Source organism: Danio rerio, chromosome 25 (assembly GCF_049306965.1).
Source record: "Danio rerio strain Tuebingen ecotype United States chromosome 25, GRCz12tu, whole genome shotgun sequence".
Taxonomy (NCBI): Eukaryota; Metazoa; Chordata; class Actinopteri; order Cypriniformes; family Danionidae; genus Danio; species Danio rerio.
The window spans coordinates 14,399,173-14,422,885 of NC_133200.1; the positions used below are offsets into that span (position 1 = coordinate 14,399,173).

The 23,713-nt window shown below is 38.6% G+C and overlaps 3 protein-coding genes across 4 annotated transcripts in view; 2 read left to right on the forward strand and 1 right to left on the reverse strand.

Annotated features, from left to right (window-relative positions):
- Nucleotides 1–3,430, forward strand: part of znrf1 (zinc and ring finger 1) — a 65,413-nt gene extending 61,983 nt beyond the window's left edge. The window contains 1 exon segment of the mRNA NM_200870.1: nucleotides 1,740–3,430. The gene's annotated coding sequence lies outside the window, so the exon portion shown is untranslated.
- Nucleotides 3,431–6,079: 2,649 nt separating this feature from the next.
- Nucleotides 6,080–22,839, reverse strand: ldhd (lactate dehydrogenase D). 2 transcript variants are annotated; one of them, XR_012399779.1, is made up of 11 exons: nucleotides 22,708–22,839; nucleotides 22,367–22,479; nucleotides 20,565–20,706; nucleotides 20,245–20,386; nucleotides 18,463–18,622; nucleotides 17,028–17,572; nucleotides 16,806–16,934; nucleotides 11,732–11,859; nucleotides 10,503–10,593; nucleotides 10,313–10,424; nucleotides 6,080–6,583 (listed from the first exon to the last, which is right to left on the reverse strand). XR_012399779.1 is itself a non-coding variant. In NM_199873.1 (11 exon segments), coding segments are annotated over 11 exon segments (1,494 nt in total). In that variant the 5' UTR covers nucleotides 22,792–22,839; the 3' UTR covers nucleotides 6,080–6,390.
- The window catches only part of snrkb (SNF related kinase b), a 37,985-nt gene continuing 36,620 nt past the window's right edge, over nucleotides 22,349–23,713 (forward strand). The window contains exon 1 of the mRNA XM_073941919.1: nucleotides 22,349–22,536. The gene's annotated coding sequence lies outside the window, so the exon portion shown is untranslated. The remainder of the gene's footprint in view (nucleotides 22,537–23,713) is intronic.

Below are 23,713 nucleotides of genomic sequence, written 5' to 3' on the forward strand. Positions count from 1 at the left end.
ACACAGCCACATTATTATTGACCTACATGCAAACACATAGTTTAAAGGCATAGTTCACACAAAGATTTTAAAGATGTAATCATTTACACACCCTCCCCTTGTTTCAAACCATTTTTGTTTTGTTCTGTTGAATACAAAAGAAGATATTTTGAAAAATGTTGGGAAAACCTGTAATCATTGACATCCATTGCAGGAAAAATAAATCCTAGGGTCAGTCAGTGGTTTCAGGTTTCTAATCTTCATCAAAATATCTTTTTTCTTATCTTTGTTTTTGTTTGGAATAAGTCAAAGGTGAGTAAATGATGACAGATTTTTTTTCAGTAAATAATACCTTTAATAACCTGATGTTTCAATTGATTGTTTTGTTTTGGAATGACTGCCTTTATTTTCAGCATATTAACTTATTATTCAGTGAATCAGTTTAAAATGTGCATCACGTTTTTTTGCTAGATTTGATCATAAACACATCTTTACTTCTTCTCTCAAGAGTGTTTTTAGATGTATAGTGAATGTGAAACTATCACCTAAACCCTCCGAATAGTCACAGGAACTTCTGCCATTATAAAGGAAGTAACAACATTTTCACACTTGATACTTTATTATTAAATGTGTTAACAAAGGCCTAGAGCTCAAGCCACTTTAAAAATCATTTTATTATTGTTATTATTATTATTACAGTGTTATTACTTGTTAATTTGTGCATATACAAGTTAAACGGTTTTACATTATGACTGGGTCAGATATCTGATGATTTCTGGCATATCTGGAATCCTCTGAGGGAGTTTTTGGAGAATGTATCTTAAGACTATTTTTAGGGCTGCTTGATTATGGGAAAATCATAATCACGGTTATTTTGGTCATAATTATAATCGCGATAATTCCAAACGATTATCAGTTGAAGTCAAAATTATTCGCCCTCCTGTGAATTATTTTTTTTATATATATAAATATTTCCCAAATGATGTTTAACAGAGGATTTTTTCACAGTATTTCCTATAATATTTGTTCTTCTGGAGAAAGGCTGATTTGTTTTATTTCGGCTAGAATAAAAGCAGGTTTAAGTATTTTAAAACATTTTTTAATACCTCGATATTATTACCCCCTTAAGTTATATATATTTTTGATTGTCTGCAGAAGAAATGACTGTTAAACAATGACTTGCCTATTTACCCTAATTAAGCCTTTGAATGTCACTTTATGCTGAATACTAGCATCTTGAAAATTACCTAGTAAAATATAATGCACTGTCATCATAGCAAAGATAAAATAAATCAGTTATTAGAAATCAGTTATCAAAACTACTATGTTAAAATGGGTTGAAAGTAAATCTTTCCATTAAACAGAAATTGGGGAAATAAATACACGCTACAGATGCACTGCGAAAAAATTTATAAATGGGAGTGAAGTGACACAACTGATGTGGGTAGGACAAGTGATCATGACAAAATGGCGGATGTAGTACGTCCAAGTTCCATTAATACTGCTCACATTCATACTGTATAAAACTAACTTTTCTAACAGTCGAGTAGTACATTCAAATTCAAATGCAGTACGTACTGAGTAGTAGACGATTTTGGATGCAGCTATTGAAAATGTGCAGAGCTGGTGGCCTTTCAGGAACATGGTTGAGAAACACTAACCTACACCGCTGAATTAAACTACCTCCAGAAACACAAACCAAACATGACATCCTTAGACTCAGAATAACTCCTATTTTCCATCTTTGTCTCTTTTCCCAGGGCACTTTATGGACCTAATCCTGGATATCCTGACACAAAAAAATAACCAAATAAAAATCAGATCTACCAACCAATTTGATCCAAACCTACGGAAGCGGACATGTGTCATCACGGAAAAAAACTGAACCAAATGAAAAGCGTTCATCCAGCCGAAAGCGTTCATCCAACCACTTGCATCCCAGAATCTCCTGCCCGCTGTGCTAGAGACTGCAACACTGCTAACCGCCCCAACAACCAACTGGCTTCAGAAAAAAAAGAAATGTCTCGCTTACTTGCCCCACTTTACATACTCTGTGTTTTTAATCGACGTGTGTGTGTGTTCAGTCTGCATTTTAACCTAGTCCTTTCTCCTTACGCAATCAGATGGGAGGAGAATGGGCGGGGCACCACAAGAGGCGGGTCTATTAAAGGGGCGGGGCACATGCAGAAATCAAGTAGAAAGTAGAACACGACTTTCAAACTAATCCAGAGGCCTGGCCTGTCAATCAAATGATGCTGATTAAAGGGGTGTGGCAAAAGAGGGCGTGGCCTCACACCCACTCTGTGGGAGGAGCTTTCACTCATTAGTGATGTTTTGGACAGCCGGTGGATGTAGATTTACTTATTCTGTGTGTGTGCATGTGTGTGATCATGTGTCCACAGGCAGGGAAATGTGTAAATTGTGTTTCCTGTTAGTGCCAGAGGAAGTCCAAGACATCAGCATGGGGGTCATAAACAGAGAGGGAAAACAAGCCTCTCGGTCTGTCTTCAAATGTTTACAATTCACAGTAGATGTCTTTCCCCCCCTGCAAATGATAAGAAGCTCAAAGCTATTTTCCTAGTTTATCGGAATATTCTGGGCGAGCACCGATCGTAATATTCGGAGAGCTTCCCTGTAAAAGCCTTGAGTACGTATTTGGTGTATGTGTGTGTGCGCGTGTGTGTGTGTGTGTGTGTGTGTGCGATTACAGCTTCTGTCCATCTTTCCCATGTTTTCTGTACGTGACCGACCAGCTTGAGTCTGGTAAGCTAATGTTGCTTCACTACTGTATGTAAAGCCCAGATATACTGGTGTGAATCTATTACAAGATCATTTCTATGATCTGCATTTACTTTTTATTTTGGGAAAAACTCTGTGAGAAACCCTCACAAGAAGTCTATTTAACCTTCAGGATGCCTATGTCTACTGTATAAACATGCAGCAAGCACTGTTAGAAAATAATGTTGCTGAAATTGTAAAAAAAAAAAAAATTTTAAAAGGAGAAAAATAAAAATAGTAGGAAAAAATAACCGCAAGATGATATCTGACAACCTATTACTTTTGTGTGGGATAGAAATAGAGCATTTCTGAGGTGTTTTTTTTCCAGCTTTGTGCCTGTAAATGAGGGCATACAAACAGCATCCATCAGAACAGTGGATAACAATTTCGCCTCACCGTGTAAAACAAATCAAATAATAAACAGAGTCAGGTAGCGTAGTACTATCTCATGCGGCGTAAGCTGAGGAAAGTGACTCGGCACTCTCGAAACCCATCTTTTTATTATTTTGGCATCTTATTTTCTCTGTTTTTTCATTTCTTTTTCTTCCAAGGACATGAACGGATGCCTGTTTTTAGGAGGTACAAACTAAGTGTCTGATGATTTTGATGTGCAATCTGTGGGATGAGTAATAATGATGATGAACATATATATAATTAAAACAAGATGAAATGAGATCAGATGTTGCTTTCTTTTTTTAATCGGTACACTGCAAATACACGAACAGATCAAATTTAGCAGGGCGTTTAGACAACATGGTTTCAAACAAAAAAGGGAAAACTTGATGCATTTTGGTTGTTAATTTATTCAGCAAAGGTTTTTTTTAACTTAAATAAATAAATAAATACAAAGCTATATTTTGTGAAAATTGTGATATGTTTAATCCAATGACAGTGCCTTTTCCCATTGAATGCAAAATGCTTGACGGCACAAACTGTCACAAAAAACTGCTGAAATTGGAGCCTGGGCATGCGCAGAAGGACTACCTGATGGAGCCAGAGGCGGAGCCGCGGAATCAAGCTTCCAGCCAGACGCATGTACAAACCTCTCATTTGACCACCGGTATCTGCACCATAACAAAGGCTCGCTAATATAAATATAAACACATTTAAAAACATGTAATAATATACGATTTATTCAAAATTTTGTGATGTTTATTCATTAATTCATTTTCTTGTCAGCTTAGTCCCTTTATTAATCCGTGGTCGCCACAGCGGAATGAACCGCCAATTTATCCAGCACGTTTTTACCCAGCGGATGCCCTTCCAGCTGCAACCCATCTCTGGGAAACGTCCACATACACACTAAAGACAATTTAGTCTACCCAATTCACCTATACCGCAAGTCTTTGGACTGTGGGGGAAACCGGAGCAACCAGAGGAAACCCACGCGAACACAGGGAGAACATGCAAACTCCACACAGAAACGCAAACTATATATGTTGGACTGCAAAAATAAACAATCTTTTCTACACTCTAGTCTGAGTTACTAGACTTAGCTATGAGCACAAAAATGTATTTCTCATACGGGTTGTTGGTATTTATTATCTTCATAAGGGCAGAAATAACATTTGTAAAATATGAACTAGAACATATAAATAACCCATACATTTTTAGAAAGGTTTTTTTTTTTTATTAACAATTAACACGACCCAAATATGCACATCATGGAGAGCTATTTTGCCATGTGGGAAAAATCATGCGTTTTTGTTAGCAAAAGATACAGAAAAATGATTTCTAAATATCAACAGGATATTTACCTCTCCCAGCACTATATAAAATATGCCCAATCCTTCTCAATTTGTGCAATAAACTTCAGTATTAACACATGAACTGTTGAGGATGTCTATCAGCTGCTGCAACATCACTTGTATATTGTTAATCAAGTTTTTCTTTGTCTCTGTTTTCATTTGGCTTATTCAATTCCTTCATTATATCTGGCAAAGGGGAATTTAAATTCATTTGAATGTTTATTAGGAGTTTTAAAATAAAAAGCCAACGATAAATGGTGTATATAAATGATATAAAATTTACAGCTCTATTTGTTATATAAGATATAAGATTCTCTTTCTAGAATGCTTAATATTTTAAAACGGCAAATTCACTTGATTAACTCGATAACTTGACGAAAAACTCAAAATGTCATTGACATCCTTTAAATCAAGTTCAAATAACGTTACAGGAGATCAATGTGGAGGTAGACTAACATTAGTTTTATATTCCTAATTATTATTTCAGAGAATTACTGCTAGATAACGATCACCCATTTTCCCTGAAATGATATAGGTTGGTGTGTATTAGCAAAAAACAGCCCACATTTAATCGAATAAACAGTCATCCATCAGATCCTGCAGCTCAGAAAGTACAGTTTACTGCTGAGCAACTCATTTAATCATGGTAAAATAACACAGAAATCAAAAATGGTACTTCAATCTCCTCCCGAAACTCTGACAGTCTGCTGTCAATCTCAACTGTCAATCACGATGACACGCCCTGTTTTTATAGCATTAAATCACTGGCAAAAAAACTAACTGTTTACAAAAATGAAGATCTGAGCCTCTATCAGCGTGATAACCAGTGCCTTAATTGACCAAAACCATCTTTCGGGACATTTTATTGCACGTGCAATCAATTGTTTTTTTGTGCCCATGTCTTGTTAATTAACACGGAGAAGGCGGGCTTTATAACTTGTACTACAGCCAGCCCCCAGGGGGCGATCTAACAGCTGGGAGCTTCACTTAAAAGAAGGCATGTGGCACACTTTAATCTGTAGGGATATGTGTGTATCTGGAAACCAAAAAACGAATGGCAGACTACAGGACTGTAGATCTAGAGGTGCATAGTGTTCCTATTAAAAAGTGACATCGCCATCTACTGGCCTAAAGGGCATATTACAGATTTTGTTTTGCAGATTTTCTGTTGCGTGAACTGAGAACATTTAAAAAGATAGTTCACCCAAAACTGAAAGGTTTGTAATCATTTACTCACCCTTTACTTGTTCCAAACCCGTCTGAATTCTGTTGAACAGAAAAGAAGACATTTGGAGAAAGCTGGAATCCTGTAACCATTGACTTCCATTTGTTTTTCCTAGTCAACGGTTGCGGGTTTCCAGCTTTCTTTAGAATATCTTCTTTTGTGCTTAACATAATATACTGTAGAAACTTCTAAAGGTTTGGAACCACTTTAGAGCAAGTAAATAGTAAGTAAATTTGAATTTTGGGGTGATTTATACCTCTAAAATGCTGTTGTTTTTCAGTTTATTGTTGTGTAACATACCCTCAATCAAAAAGACTCATTTCAAAACAAACCAGAAAAAATTAAACAATTTTCAGTTACAGTTTTTATTTTCTTTATCAAATTTAGCTTATCAGACCTTAGCTTATTCAGAAATTTTGTTCTACCAAAGCAAATATATTCCAAAAAATAAATATAATCAGCGACACACTAAATAGTGAGACATCTATAGTGAGATTGCAGTGAAAAATTAAAAATAATCCCTTTACATTAATACTGTTTTCACAATAATACTAAATCACAAATCATTTGTATGAATCTTGAATGAATTACATTTTCCATGCAGATCAGTCTAAATCTTCTGACCTCCAGTGCTCAGAAAGTGTAATCCAAAGTATCCTCTTATTGTTCTGTGTTGGTTTGTGTTAATTCCAATACCTTTCCAGGATTCATCAGGTTTCTGGGGTCTAGGGAGGCCTTGAGGCCCTTCATGACCTCGATGGCCAGTGGACCAACCTCTTCCCTGAGTAGGGCCCGTTTTCCAAGACCGATCCCATGTTCACCAGTACAAGTTCCATCCATCGCCAGTGCCCTCCTGCATCAGGACAAACAACACGAGAATGAATCGATTCACTGTAAAGATGCGGCCACATTACTGTCGTTTAAAGTGTTCAATATTAATAGCATTGAGATGTGTCTCTTACACAGAAAACGTTTGAAACCAAATTCTGTATGTCAGCTTCCAAATTCAATCAAAATTTGGATTGGGAACTTAACGCCCTCATGAGTACAATATAACAGTCATTGCAACTATTGCGGCAGATCTGCAGCCCAGAGAATACAACTAGCTAGTGGAGGAGCTAAGAGATGATCCCCTGATACTCCTATTGGCTGTTAAATCGCTCCTCATTTGCATAAAATTTAAGGATTTGTAACTTTTATTTAATTTGTGGACATGTACACATATGGTAACCAACAGTCGCAGATGCCAATGTGGCTGGAGATCACTGAAAGTCTCTGTCTCTCCATTGAAATGAATGGTTGCTTGTTGCTTTGTGTCACTGGTACAGAATGGCGGTAAGGTCGCAAGTTTCCTCAGGAAGCAGAATCTGTGAGGCTGAGCTGTCTGTTCAGTCCTGTTTAGGATTCCCAGGTGTTTCCACCTCCACATTCTCCAACTCAATAATGACGACTTGTCTCTGGGGCTCCCTGGCGTGGCAGAAATCCAACACCTACTTGTCTTATTCATGAAGCAGTTCTCATTGTTTGACATGACAAGGAACTACCACTTTATTGTACAGTCTAACCACAGGTTTTGCTGCAATGAGACAAGCCTGAATGATTTTGTCAGGTAATCTTAAATGTGATATATTCCAGCCTTCGATTGAACCCTGCACTTTCCTTTAAAAAGCAGAATACTATTAAAGTGTACAATATTGACGGTATTAGAGAAGTCAGCAGAGTCATCAATTAGGCTTGGCCAAGTCCTTCAGCACTTTCAGGTAGCAAGCTTGTTTAAATGATCTGCTGTCAGCAATTTCACATTGTTCTGCTTATATTTCTTGAACTTGTACAGAAAACGCAAGTCTAACTCTATTAGCATGACAAACTCTAATCAGCCAAGTTTTGTTAAAGCTGACAATTGCCATGTTTCCACTATCGTGCCTACAGGGTGGGAGCAAGCTAAACTGCCACTCTAGGCAAAGGACGGTCATGCCGCCCTCAACCCTAAAGTGAAAGCAGGGTGGAGGCACCTAGACATGGATAAAGCTGAGGGCGCAGGTGGTGAGGGTAGTGTCGCGGACACCGCCCTCTCTATTCTGCCGCCCAAGACGCAGATATAACTGAGGGCGCAGGTGGTAAGGGTAGTGTCAAGGACTCCTCCCTCTTTATTTTGCCGCCCTAGACACGAATATATCTGAGGGTGCACGTGGTGAGGGTATAGTGTCTGGGACGCTGCCCTTTCTATTCCGCCGCCCTAGGCGGCTGCCTAGGTCACCTCTATGGACGTGCCGGCCCTGCGCGCCTAAAGCGAGCGAGCCAGGACCAGTCGTGTTTCCACAGTCACTTCCAGGGCCTGATCAGGCCAAAGTGGGGCTTCTTTGGGGCCAGCGACCGGGATTTTTATGGCCCACGGAATACCTTGAGCCAGATCGGGCCAACTGGGATAGGGTTAAGAGTGCAGAGTTTTAAAGGGTTAAGGCAGAGTTTTCCTGTGTCAGGTTAAGAGGTGGCAATATGCCCATTTCACTTACGTTAGTTTTGCAATTACGCTCCCTTACAAAAAGTAAGTGTAGTACTGGACAGTCCTGAAAATTTGGACTGAGGAGTAGGAGGGGGGGTGCAGGTGCCGGAGGCATGGTGTCTTATGATCGTGCAAAGTGGAGACCGGCATTGTTGTGGCTTGGTGTCGGGGGTGAGGTATCTGAATAACACAGCTGAGAACCGGGTAAGTGACTGTACTATGACCCTGCGATGGGATACTACACCACCGTTGGCGACCCGGGGGTTTTACAGACTGTACCAAAAAGCTGAGGAAAGGAAGGGGGGTGGGGTGAAATTACAGGAGTTTTCGGGTAGAAATAACAAAACAGAAGGGTGGCGGGAGATGGGTCTGAAATGAGGGAGACTCCTGGGGAAAACGGGAGTGTTGGCAGGTATGGGTTGGTTATGATCGTGCGATGTGAAGACCGGAGGAGGGATGGTATGGTGGTATTTGGGATTTATCACGCGGCGCCCCCCATCATGCGGGGTCCCCCTGCTCCACTTTGCCACTGAATTTGAGATTTTTTTTTCCCGCTGTAATAAGCGGGTTGTGTGACGTTGGATACGGGGGGATTTATTAAGGTGGGTTTTTTGTGAAGCGCAGCAAGCTATTGGTCCGACAGTCGACTTGCGACATGACTTCGTCCTCACGCTCCCAGGCTATTGGCCCAGCCCAGCCTGATGAAAGCCCTGGGTCACACTGACCCAACAGTGGAAATGCAGCTAATAAACTTGTAGGCTAAAACTTCTCCATAAAATCAGTGGCCCGTCTTCTGACTGAGACTACAAAAAGAGGGAGCATATTACTCCAGTCTAACGGTCTTTATACTGGCTACCTGTTCATTCTAGAGAAAATATTACTTTTTTTAAATCTCTTAACCAAAGATGCTCAAACTAGGGCCAAAGTTGGCCCATGGTAACTTTTAATTTGGCCCGCTATCCCATCTGAGAACAGAGGGATAATGATGGGGATGGTTTCGAGATTGTCAAATCAAATTGAATGTAACCCTTTGTGTGTTTTATTGTTAACAGCTAACTGAAATTAAACTTTTCAATTAAATGGTGTAAATTAATCAGATTTTGTTTAAATGTATATACTGTTACCCGACATTGCCGAGACTTGGTGAACAAATCAAGTTAAAGGCAGACTCTGCTTGACTAGTGTATTCAGCATTGAACTCCACTAAGTTATAAATGTAATTGTTTATGATTTATTGCAATACATTATCATTTAAAATGTTCTTCTGCATTAGTAAATCCCATTTAAAGTAATGTTTTCTATTTATTTTGAAATATTAGGAATAATTAGGAAATTAACCATGACAATAATGTAATATAGTTTGGTATGTTTACCTTCGTCCCATGGCTCTCAATGATATTTGGTTTGTGACCCTTCATACGAAAAGGTCTGGGCACCCCTCTTCTAAGTGGTACGACTCCTGTTTATCTCTGTGAGCAACTGAGACTTTACCAGCCAACCAGATCCCTTCGGTCCTCTAATCAGTATCTGATGTGCATCTCCAAATCAAGACTAAATGTAGGGGAGATTGTACTTTCAGCATTGCAACCCCCAGGCTTTGGAACGCCTTACCACTGTCAATAAGACAGGCATATTTGTTCTCAAAGGCATTTAGATGTTAGAAGGTATGATCGTAGTCTGTTTGTGGTTGTCTGTCTACTTTCTGAAAGCACTTTGTCCAATAAGCGTAATAAAAATTGTGCTTTATAGATAAAATTGTCATTGTCATTATTAAAGTAAATGAGATTGAAGTGTCTGGATGCTGTTCACTCATCCATTGTGCCTGCCAGAGACTGATGGCAAGTGAGGCCTTTATTATTTGTGCTTGGTTCTTAAGTCAGATTCTAGACCCTCTTGGTCTGTCATTGAAAATAAACGCTCTTCAAATGGCAGGAGATGCACTGAGAAACAACCCTGCTATTGATTGCTACTCAAAAAAAAACTGACAATTCCCACAAAAGCTGCTCCTGGACCCTCTCAGCTGCGTCAGATCATGATTGTGAGGGCGTAAATCTGCTGAAAGGAGTTAAACACAAGTACCTGGCCAGTCTCTCGGTGAAGGAGTGAACCCTCTGCACTTCGTCTGTGTCGTTAGGATCCAGTACGATTAAACAATGGAAGTTTCCATCACCCACGTGTCCTGCAATAGGGCCTAGAATATAATGTAAACATATTTTTATCTGAAGTTAAACATGAAAATTAAGAAAGGAAAATAGACTAGGTAATCTACCGGTAATATTGTTGCTGATTAAGTCTGCTTTCGTCTCTACTATAATCTGAGGTAGTCGCGAAATAGGCACACAGACGTCTGTAGAGTATGCCTGTAAGAAAACGAGTAAACGACATTATTGTTATCTTCTTGACTTCAACCATTCAAACTGGCAGAGCGGTGTTAATAAAAACTATTTGGTATTGGCTGTTTTTTAAAAAAGGGGAGGAGTTACTCTACCTGATAAACGTCTTTTCGCCAATCCAAATTATAGGAACAACAAATAATAACTTGACTTCTAGTTGATCATTTAGTATCAGAAGTGGCTTATATGAAAGGCAAAGGCCTCTAGATTACACTTATTTCACTAAAATAAAATATGATCGTTTCTTGATGTTTAATTATTTCATTAGGACAGTAAGGTCTCACTTTGCTTAGACAAAAGTCTTGTTAATTAACCTTATATTAAAGTCCTCTGGAATGGCAAAGAAAGCGTTCTTGCAAGACTACCACAGTTTATCATGATTGTTTGGATTCATCTTCAATGCCTTCTCCTTCATCTTACCCCAGACATGCTCAATAATGTTCATGTCTGGTGACTGGACTGGCCAATCATGGAGTCCCTTGACCTTCTTTACTATCAGGAACTTTGATGTGGAGGCTGAAGTATGAGAAGGAGCACTATCCTGCTGAAGAATTTGCCCTGTCCTGTGGTTTGTAATGTAATGGGCAGCACAAATGTCTTGACACACTCAGGCTGTTGATGTTGATCATCCACTCTGCAGATCTCTCGCACGCCCCCATATTGAATGTAACCCCAAACCATGATGTTCCCTTCACCAAACTTGACAGATATCTGTGACAATCTTTTGTCCATGCGGGTTCCAATATGTCTTCTGCGGTATTTGTGATGATTGTGATGCAGTTCAACAGATGATTCATGGGGAAAATCTACCTTCTGACACTTCTTGATTCCAAATGATCAACTAGAAGTCAAGTTATTATTGGTTGCTCTTACAACTGAGATCGATGGAAAGACTTTTGTCAGGTAGTGTATGCTCCAGCCTGTCTATGTTTTTCAGTTCAAATTACATCACAGATCGAACAAAAATTGCACATTTCAAAGCACTTCAGGCGACCTTTAAATTTCCATTTGGTGTAAACCCAGCATTAGAATGGCTAATTTTCCAGTCTCAGAAAATACACCACTCTTCTATGAGTCAGAATCATGTTGCAGTGATTATTCCCACCTTACATCCAGGCCTCAGGGCCATGGCAGCATACCACGCATCATGACGGGCTTTCCACAGCCGGCTGCGGGTCTCCTCGTCTTCAGCCCAGGCAAAGTCTGAGCCTCCGTTATCCCGGGTGATCTCCTCTGAAGATGCAGAGCACAAATAGAATTAATATAATCAGAGTCAGTCTCTTTCAGGCAACTATTTTACAAATACTGTCAATTTATAAGTACTACTTTCTAAAATAGTAGGTCATTCAGATATTATTTTGTAACCATTTTATGAATACAGTGAAGTTGGACATATTATTGACGCAATAAGCAGATCATACAAGTACTTTTTTGCATACCTGTCAACCCTCCCGTTTTTCCCAGGATTCTCCCATATTTAACAGTTCTATCCCGCTATCATCCCGTAAAGGTATTTTCTCGTTTTTCTCCTGTATTTTCAGTCTTTTTCTGAAGGGTGGCAAATAAACATTAAAGAGCCGATCCTACCCCCTTGCTCCTAAACGTGAGTTTGTTCTTTGCTTATGCTTCGTTTAGGAATGAAAACACTTTGACATAAATATAAAAATGGCAGGATCACCTTCCTTTTCACTACAGGTGCTGTCTCACCTTAATATGCAATTCTCAAAACAGTCATATAGCCGTGCATGACTGTCAGCTGACGCGCTCCATACTTATACAATGTTTTAAACGCTGCTTCCCAAATGGATTCTGTACACGCGATTTGAAGCAGAGCAAAATTCTGGGTTTTGGGTGCGTGTTTGAACAGACATATACACACAATTAATAATAATAACATCTCAAGATGTCGAACTTGGTGTTTTTTTTTTTTCAAACACAACTATTTTCATCTTTAATGAGCATAAAAAATTAAGCAGTCGTATGCTTTTATTATAATGTTAGACGTGTGCACTTTTTAAATGACACCTGTTATTTATAGTAATCAAATGAAAAAATCTAAATAAATAAGAGATGCACTGGTTGCTCTTTAATCAGAATGTGTAAGTTATACAGTGAAGAAATGGCTAATGTAATGATATTTAATAGCTTGATTCTATTTCTTAATAATAGTTATTAATTTTAATAAGCTGAATTTATTTGCTGCTAATGTATATATTTATTTTTTCTTTTGTAAATAATAATGGTAAAACATATTTCTCACCATTTAACTGTTTATTAACAATGAAAGTTCAGAGCACATGATTGAAGTACAACCCTATAATAGTGTGAAAGATTTTTATTTGTGATTAAGATTTCATATTAATTTAAACCATTTGGGCACAAAAATTTTTTAATTTGCCACTTTACAAAGAATGATTGTGTTTATTTATTCAATGAATACTATATGCAGTGTTGTTTTACATTTGCTTACAGAATTTCTGTACCTCGATACTGTTAAACTCCATGAAAAGCAATAAAGTAATGTTTGTTATTTTTTCATTGTTTTTTTGTTTTATGCATGCTTTAATTAGTTTATTTTATGTATTTTATGGTAATTTTGTATGTTTTATGCGGATGCACTCACTTACAAAATCCCAATTAAAGTAAAATGATGAGTTCTTTCCAAATAGAGTAACTTAAAAGATCTTGTGAAATGATATTCATATCACAATATACTTCGCAGAAGACTGAGTTAAACAAGTAAAATTAACTCCAAATCAAAGTAAGATGATGAATTCTTTCCGAACTGTTACAAAAGTAATCTTGCGAAAATATATAGATATCGCAATATTCAATCATTCATTCATTCATTTTCTTGTCGGCTTAGTCCCTTTATTAATCTGGGGTCGCCACAGTGGAATGAACCGCCAACTTATTCAGCATATGTTTTACGCAGCGGATGCCCTTTCCCAACCCATCCCTGGCAAACACCAATACACTCTCATTCACACACATACACTACGGACAATTTAGCTTATCCAGTTCACCTGTACCGCATGTCTTTGGATTTGTGGGGAAAACCCGAGCACCCGGAGGAAACCATGCAAACACGGGGAGAACATGCAAACTCCACACAGAAACGCCAACTGACCCAGCCGATGCTCAAACCAGCAACCTTTTAGCTGTGAGGCGACAACGCTACCCACTGTGCCCAATATTGTAATACAAATCGCAGAAAGATTGCAATGTCCATTTTTTCCAGTATTGTGCAGCCCTACAATGAACAAATGTGAATTTTCGACAGACAACTTGAAAAGAAAATCTGAGCTCATCTATATATTGATTAGCAGGTTATAGTACTTGTTAAGATTAGTAGATCAAAGTACTTTTCCACAACTATTATAGAAATATTGTGCATTTGGAAATGTAAATGGCCAAAAGAGGCGGCACGGTACCTCAGTAGTTAGCACCTTCAAATCACCACAAGAAGGTTGCTGGTTCGAGTCCCAGCTGGACCAGTTGGCAGTTCTGTGTGGAACTTGCATGTTCTCCCCATTTTGTTGTGGGTTTACTCCGGGTGCTCCAGTTTCCCCCACAGTCTAAGACATGTGCTATAGGTGAATTGAATAAACTACATTGGCCATAGTGTACGAATGTGTGTATGAGTCTATATGGGTGTTTACTAGTACTGGGTTGCAGCTGGAAAGGTATCCACTGTGTAAAACATATGCCGGAATAGTTGGCGGTTCATTCCGCTGTGGCGACTTCTGAAGTAGAGACTAAAGCTGCAATCACACTGCACTTTTCGCCATATAGACTTCCATTCATAAGCATGCAAATATGGAAGACCGGAAATCAAGCTCATGCGACAAATTTTGCAAGTCGCTGCCTTTGAAAGTTGCAAAATTGCATCATGTGACTGCTTGAGACCAATCGAAGATCAAAACATGACCTTTCTGTACAAAAGTTTTAAATATGGACCTATCGCTCTCTTTTTTTAATGTCTAATTGTCTTGTTTAATCCCGCCCCTTTTCACAATGCCGTACAACAGAATTTCACAAGCTCAACACTAGTGTGACCGCGGTATTAGCAGAAGGAAAATAAATCAATGGCTGAATATGGTGAATTTGGACCTACTGCTTGTCAGATAGCAACTAATGAATGCTGATGATTAGTACATAGTACTTGTTAAAATTAGTAAATCAAGTACTTTTCCACAACTGTTATAGAAATATTCTGAATTTAAAAATGTAAATTGCCAAAAGAGGTGGCACGGTACCTCAGTGGCTAGCACTGTCGCCTCACAGCAAGAAGGTTGCTGGTTCGCATCCCAGCTGGACCAGTTGGCAATTCTGTGGGGAATTTGCATGTTCTCCCCATGTTGTTGAGGGTTTACTCCAGGTGCTCCGGATTTCCATACAGTCGAACGACATAGGTGAAACTAATAAACTAAATTGGATGAGTATGTGTATCAGTGTGAGTGTATATGGGTGTTTCCCAGCACTGGGTTGCGGCTGGAAAGGCATCCACTGTGTAAAACATATACTGGAATAGTTAGTGGTTTATTCCGCTGTGGCGACTTTTGAAATAGAGACTAAAGCTGTGGTCATACTGCAAGCTCATGTGATATGTTTTGCAAGTCGCTGCCTTCGAAAGTTGCAAAATTGCATCATGTGACTGCGTGAAACCAATCAAAGATCAAAACATGACCTTTCTGTACCAAAATTTTAAATACGGACCTATCGCTCTCTTTTTTTAATGTCTAATTGTCTTGTTTAATCCCGCCCCTTTTTTCAATGCCGTACGACAAACCTCAAACTCTAGTGTGACTGCGGCAATAGCCAAAGGAAAATAAATGAATGAATGAATACTGTGAATTCGGACATATTCCTTGCCAGATTAGCATGTTATCAGAGTAGCTTTAACGACTAATCTATTAACGTTATTGATTTGTACATAGTACAGGTTAAAATTAGAATTACATTTCTAAAACTATTTTAGAAATATTGTAAATTTTGAAATATGAATTGCCAAAAGTATGTCATCGAGGTACATTTTTTAAAAAGTTGAATAAATATTTTGAATTTTTTATGCTATTGGCCAAAATTACTATGTCGTCCAGGTACTTTTTTGCAACCATTTAATGAAAATGTTAAATTTGGACATACAACTTGCCGAAAAGTAGTTTCGAGGTCATTCAAGAGTTCACACTTAGCTCATGATTTATACATAGCTTGTTTGGCATGCTGTCCTGGGAGAGAGCCCTGAGCTCAAGGGATCCTTGAGCCCAGGGCTCCCCCCTTTTGCAGGGTGAGTGGAGATTGAGCTCAGGTCCATCTCAAACTCCCCCGCTGCTGAGGCCAAGGCGAACTTCCTGAGAGTAAGACATTATAAAAAAAGGTTTAGGCTTATTTTATCTATAATATAGAGCACATTTGGATGGTGGGAGGAAACCGGGGAACCCATTGGAAACCCACGCGGACACGGGGAGATCATGCAAACTCCACACAGAAATACCAGATGGCTTAGCGAGGACCCAACACCATTGGTATTCTTGCTGTGAGGCAACAGTGCTAGTCACTGGGCCACCGTGCCGCCCATTCTGGACAAAGGAGGAAGAAGGGGAGGAGGGGGGTTTCTTCCAGACGAAGATAGTTGTAGAAAGGAAATGAGGATATATATATAGTGATTTGGGATCCTTTGATTGGAGGATCATAATTAGCTAATGCTGGGTCAATCATGAGCACATGCTCCTCTCGAAATTAGTTTAAAACTTCACTTCATTTTTTTCATTTTCCCTCAGCTGGAGGAAACCCACGCAAACACGAAGAGAACATGCAAACTCCACACAGAAATGCCAACTGGTCAAACCAGTAACCTTCTTACTGTGAGGTGACAGTGCTAACCACTGAGCCACCCAGTTTCAAGGTCATCCAATTATATTGTTTCGAATCTTGTAAATAATGTCAAATTAGACACATTCCTTCTCAACATACTATTTTTCCACTAATATAGTGTGGTGAAGAACGCAAATTTAGATGCAGCCATAGACTACAGTGTTTTTATTCCCAAGGGTAGAACACTACTGTATAATATCAAGAGCCCTCTAAATATACATAAAAACACCACTAAATGGCACTGTTTTGCTCTTGTAAAATCCAGTATTTATAAAAATGTATATCCATATACAATACTGCACCTGTGACAGACACCTGCTCCTCCATGCTCTTGGAGCTCCCATGAAACTCCAGGAATAGAGTGGGTGTTACAGCATAGGACAGATTGTTGAAACGATTGCATGCGTTTATCATCACGTCATCCAAGAATTCTGCAAAAAAGGAATGTATCAGCATCGATTAAGTTATTTGAGGCCTTTGTATGTAGAAAGTCCATGCTTTAAAAAAAATAAAAAAATCAATGCCTCAGTGCAGCCTCGATTTATAAATCTAAGAGGTCGGTCATGCCTGATTACTCATAAATTGGATGGTGCTACTGGTGGAAGATTTTCCCTGAGTGGACTGCAAAAGAAAAAGAAAACACGTTGTGGTTCTGAGAATCAAGCAATTCATTAAACCCTTCACTGCGCTCGGAGTATAAGGTCGCTGTTTCCTTCTGAATTAATGTTTATTGTGGGAGACTTCAATGAATAGATTACAATGAACGAGTTCTGCACTAAATCACACAGAAAGGCACGCATGTAGTTTGAAGTGACACAGCCTGTGATTTTACAAGTACAAAACACAAGATATGGTCACAATGTGCTTACCTATACGTGCAATGGGGACTCCAGCTTGAAGGATCTGAACAGTGCTGTCGACTGCTGATTGGACGGATGGGAAAGAACAAACAGCTGACACCATACTTTCAGGAACACCGTATAATCGGAGTGTGGCTTTGGTAATGATACCCAAAGTTCCCTCGGAGCCCACAAAAAGGTTTGTTAGGTTGTATCCAGCCGCTGTCTTTCTAAAAGGGAAAGTGCATTGATAAAAGTCTATCAACTTGGATATACTCCTTGCCAGATTAGCATGTTATCTGAGTAGTTTTAATCAACTAATCTGTGAATGTTGTGAATTTGTAGATACTACTTGTTAAAATGAGTAGTTTAAAGTATGTTTTCACAGCTATTACAGAAAAAATTTGAATTGCCAAAAGGTAGTATGTCATCCAGGTATTTTTTGAAAATAGTTGAATGATCATTGTGAATTTTTACACGCTACTGGCCAAAACGTGTTGTCCAAGTATTTTTTCGCAACTATTCTACAAAAAAGTGTGGCTTTGGTAATGACACCCAAAGTTCCCTTATGATATTGGAAAAATCTGACATTGCCATATTTTGTTTGGCTGCAATATATTGCGATCTGAATATAGTTTCATCCATTTTTGATTTGAATAGCTCTATTTGAAAATATTTCATTGATTTAGATCGACTGGGATGATCAAGACTTTTTCTATGCAGTGCAATTGCACAAAATATAATGAATTACAAACAAAAATAAGTAAATAAATAAGGGTTTTATGGTTTTCTGGGGAGTCTAACAGTATTCAAGTACAGAAACTGAACAATCAAATGTAAAAAAAATGATCATCATTGTATAAATATTTAAACAATATAAAATTCAATAATATCTTTATCTTTTAGTCTTTAATAAACAATCTAATCCTGTGATGTGACTTTGATACACACAATGCGATATCGATGCTCAAACAATATATTGTTCAGCCCTACCTCAGAACCCACAAAAAGGTTTGTTAGGTTGTATCCAGCAGCTGTCTCTCTAAAAGGGAAGTGCACTGGAAAAAGTACATCAAATGTTAACAACAAATGGTTTAGTTCAACTTATTGGCAGTCATACCTCGGACGACGCCCCTTTCCTGCTGTGTGGAGGATTGTTCCATCTGCTAAAACTACCTCCAGGTTCAGGACGTTCTCGCGCATTGTGCCATAACGGACTGCATTTGTGCCTGATGCGCTAGTTGCAGCCATGCCGCAGAGAGATGCATCGGCACCTGGATCTGTGAAAATATAGTGGGGGGAATAAGTATTGAACGCATTAGGTTGCTGTTGACTTTAAATTTTAACTGGATGTTGGTAACAACCAAATAATCCATGTATGCAAAGAAAACTAAACCAATTAGTTTTAAAAAATAAGTTATGTGTAATAAAATGAAATGACACAGGGAAAAATATTGAACAAATGAAGAAAGGGAGGTTTAGAAAGGCAGTGAAAGCCCAGACAGCAGCTGAAATCTTTTAGTAGTTATTTAGCAATCCTCTGCCCTTCGTCATTGTAGATAATATTAGCTGCTTCAGTCCAGCATCTACATTATCAGGATGATGAAGATAAAACCAGGGTGGACATTTCAGCAAGACAATGATCCAAAACACAGCCGAGGAAACTCTAAGATGCTTTTAGAGAAAGAAAATTAAGCTGTAGTATGGCCCGGCCAATCACCTGAATTGAATCCAATAGAAAGTAATTTTAAAGAATTTTTAAAGAAAATTTAAATTCTACAAAAATAGTAATAATACATATATATCTTCGTTATATAAAATAAAATAAAAGGCTTTTTTGTTTTATTTTTATGTTTGTATTGTTTTGGGGTTTTAATCAAAATCTGGTTCAATCCCATGTCAACAACTCCTTTAGAAATATTATTCCCAGGAAAAAACATGACATGTTCAATACTTATTTCCTCCACTGTATATTCTTTAACTTCCATAAAAATAGTACAACCTTATTTTTTTTTTATAGTAAAAAAACTATTATCATAATTGCACAGAGGAAAATCATGACTACCCATCAGAATCAGAAAACTTGAGTGTTTAAAGAGCAGGTCATATGGTATTTTAGTGAGTAATATTCAAATCACTACAAAATGATTTTGTTATGGTTCGTTTTAATACATTCTGGGTTTAATGTCTATAAACAAAGAGCTTAGAATGACCAAGAGGCAACACTCAATAGAATGTTCCATAGCAACAGCAGCGCCCAGCAACTGCCCCGGATTCCGCCATTTTGGAGTGAAAGCGGTCGGCTGTCCACTGGATCTTATTGCTGTCGCGATGGCAAGCAGCGACTTTGTTTTTTTTTTATTATTTATATAAAAAGTGCAATAAAGCTGAGATACAACCTGAAAGACAACAATACAGCACTTACTATCACAATCATCAGCACTTTATATAGTCTATTTTACAGACTTATAATATGCTGTTGTTCTATTGGAGTTTTTATTCCAAAATGGCCGCAGCTCCATCTAGTGGCTGTTTCCCAAATTGCACTAGAGTGTCGCCTCGTGGTGATTCTGTCTTTGCTATCCAGTCCATAAGACAAACTTTGTTCTTATTGGTCAGCTGGCCAGGTCTGTTTTGATTGGTCTTTTTGTATTTGTTCTGTGTCAAAAAGTGTCCATTTTGGAGTGTCCATATGTGGCAGGCAGGCGGGGATTATGAAAATGTTTACTTCAATCGTGTTGACATACATGCAGCTATATTACAAACTACATATAGATATTTTTCAAAAACAAAAAAAATTCAAAAAATTCAAAAACATTTGAACTACTGGCAATAAAACTGCAGCATGATTGATTTTTATGTGATCTACTTTGTACATGTAATAAACAAGAATGGGACTGACCGACAGGAAACCAGAGGCCAGTGTCTCGCAGGTATGAATTGAGGCTTTTTCGTGTCACCCCAGGCTCCACCGTCACATCAAAATCCTCTTGGTGAAGATCAACAACCTGCTCCATCTTTCTCAGACTGAAACACACTCCACCCTTAAATACACATTTGGATCAAATGAAAGTGATCCATCATATAAATTAGCATGCAAATATAAACGTTTTATATACAATCATTTGAAATCAAAACCGTTTTCTTTTAATGAAGGTTAAGTTTGATCATTAACATTTTCAGAGTAATATTCTGCTTTCTCTTTTTCTTTACTGGACCAACCTGCAGAGCACCAACACCTCCCTCCAAGCCCGTCCCTGTGCCGAATGGGATGATGGGTAATCGGTAGTGGTGACAAATCTTGGCTAGAGCGCTGACCTCCTCTACTGACCGAGGAAACACAACCACATCGGGTGGTCGGCATCTGATACAGCCAGACAAAATAACAGAGATATGTAAATACCAAGTAATGTGTCAAATCACTTGTTAATGTCATACAGCTTGAATATTGATTTTTTTGCAACATTGTTTATACACTCACCGGCCACTTTATTGGGTACGCCTGAACAACTACTTTTTAACACAAATTTCTAACGGGCCAATCACATGGCAGCAACTCAATGCATTAGGGCATGTAGACATGGTCAAGACGATCTGTGAGCATCAGAATGGGGAAGAAAGGTGATTTAAGGAACTTTGAACATGGCATGGTTGTTGGTGCCAGACAGGCTGGTCTGAGTATTTCAGAAACTGCTGATCTACTGGGATTTTCACGCACAACCATCTCTAGGGTTTACAGACAATGGTCAGAAAAAGAGAAAATATCCAGTAAGCGGCAGTTCTGTGGGCACAAATGCCTTGTTGATGCAAGAGGTCAGAGGAAAATGGCCAGACTGGTTCAAGCTGATAGAAAGGCAACAGTAACTCAAGTAACCACACGGTAAAACCGAGGTATGCAGAAATGCATCTCTGGACAACACGTCGAACCTTGAGGCGGATGTGCTACAGGAGCAGAAGACCACACTGGGTGCCACCCCTGTCAGCTGAGAATAGGAAACTGAGGCTACAATTCGCACAGGCTCACCAAAATTGGACAATAGGAGATTAAAAAACACTGCCTGATCTGATGAGTCTTGATTTCTTCAGCGACATTCAGATGGTAGGCTCAGAATTTGGCGTCAATAACATGAAGCATGGATCCATCCTGCCTAGTATCAACGGTACAGGCTGGTGGTGGTGGTGTAATGGTGTGGGGGATATTTTCTTGGCACACTTTGGGCCCATTAGTAGCAATTGAGCAGCGTATCAACAATACCTGAGGATTGTTGCTGACCATGTCCACCCCTTTATGACCACAGTGTCAGAAGGCAAAACGGGGTCAAACCCGGAACTGGTAAGTTGTACCAAATAAAGTGGCCAGTGACTGTAAACAGTGTATTGGTCAGTGACTTGGTTCTGTATTATTGTTGATTTAGGCTAAAGAAGTTAAAATAGTTTACAACACCATAAAACCCAGCAGATGAAATAACATGGGAAAGGTTTTAAATTGCCTGTTGTTCCCTACAATTCAATGCTAAGAGATGCTAACGCTGTCTTAATTGTTGTTCAACCCACATAAATGTTTTATAGATTTTAGATGAGCATTTTATGAACCTATATATCACTTAGGTTCTTTAAGGTACTTTATTGAGAATATTTTAATAAAAAAAAAGTTGTCAGAGGTTACAAACCGAAGAAGAACTCTAACATTAATTTGGTATGAGTTGAAACAGAACCAGCCATTTTTATTAAAATTTATGAAGACAAGACCTTAAAGGGGGGGGCATGCACCGTATATTTTATAAAAATCCGTTTATAAAATATAGGGTGCATTACTCGATTGACTGATATAATGCCTGTTGATTTTTGTATCTGGGGTGCATGAAGAGAGAGAAAATGTGTTTATATACAAAATCGCTGTTTTCAACTATTAGCACTGAAACTACAGTTCAGTTGGTTTATTTATTATTGTGGGCGGACTTAATGCGGCTTTTTGCATATCATTAGGAAGCAGGTGGCACTCGGGCATGGCAGAGACAACCCACCTGTGCACAGACTCATCTCTGCCATGCTGCTCTCTGACAGCAGAACCCACAGACACGCCTTCATCTCCGGTGACAGAACGAAATGAGGAGACGACCCGCTCCACGGCTGCAGTCTGAAATCAACAAAGCCGCAAATACCAAATGTTACCTGCAAGACTCCATGATGACAGGTAAAAATAAGTTGTGTTCTACATTATATTTAAATATTTAAGTACAATTTGTTTTTCATTTTATCATTAATAACTTCTGAGGGAAAATGTTTATTGTCCCACAGACTTCAAGTCTTTAATCTAGTTACAAGAATTATGTAACACTGCACTCAGAATGAGCCCAGCACTTACTTTAGCTGAAAATCTCCTGCTGCTCCCGCAAATAAACGGCAGCCGTGGGGAAGTGATGCGTACGAGATGTCTGAACAAGGTCATTTCTAGTTCTTTCAAAATCCCTGCTCAAATAACCAAACGTTTATGCATAACGTCAGTTTGTCAAATGTATATTTAAATATTCTTCCGGATCAGCGTAACGACGTCACGCCTTCTCTGAACCCAAAGCCCCGCCCTCGAAATGCGAACTGTACTATGATCGCTGATCAGAAACTTTTGAATATTAAATGCTTGTTGAGACGTTCATCCAGTAGATTTATCCGATTGCTAAAATAATGAATATTAATTAACTTGACTGGGTGCATTAGGAATGTCAGTAAGCGAACATCCTGACGTAATAGATATATTTATGATGGAAGGAATCGTGTATTTTCTTGTCTCAGGATTATTTTCAGCCACAATGAATACTTTATAAGCTTACGGTTCTATTCATTCAATTCAAGTTTTAATATTGAGCCATTTCAATGCAGTGTTATTCGAGGAGTAACCACAAGGTGGCATTAAAACATCACACAGGCAGTCTTCAGCATCAGGCTTTTTGTTTTCTCCACACAACTAACTTTATTTTTATATTAACGTTACTGATTCTAAAACAGTTTAAACAGTAACCGAAGGTCGTTTAGATGTATAAAACTAATACTCTTATGAAGCTACAATTTTATAAACCTACCCAATTTAAATATTAATACTACAATTAGGCTTAATATAAAGCATTTTTGTTGGTCTGGGAACACTTTTTACATTACTGGATGTTAGATTTACCACTAGTAACGGTAATTTTACCATAACCCTGCTGGAAAAAAACACTGCTTAAATGAGCCTAAGCTGGTCAGGCTGGTTTTAGCTGGTTTCCCAGGCTGGTCTTAGCTGGTTTGTCAGTCTGGTTTTAGACGAGTTTTGGCCACTTTTTAGCTGGTCTTAGTTGGTCAGGTTGGTGTTAGCTGATTTTAGATGGTCTTAGCTG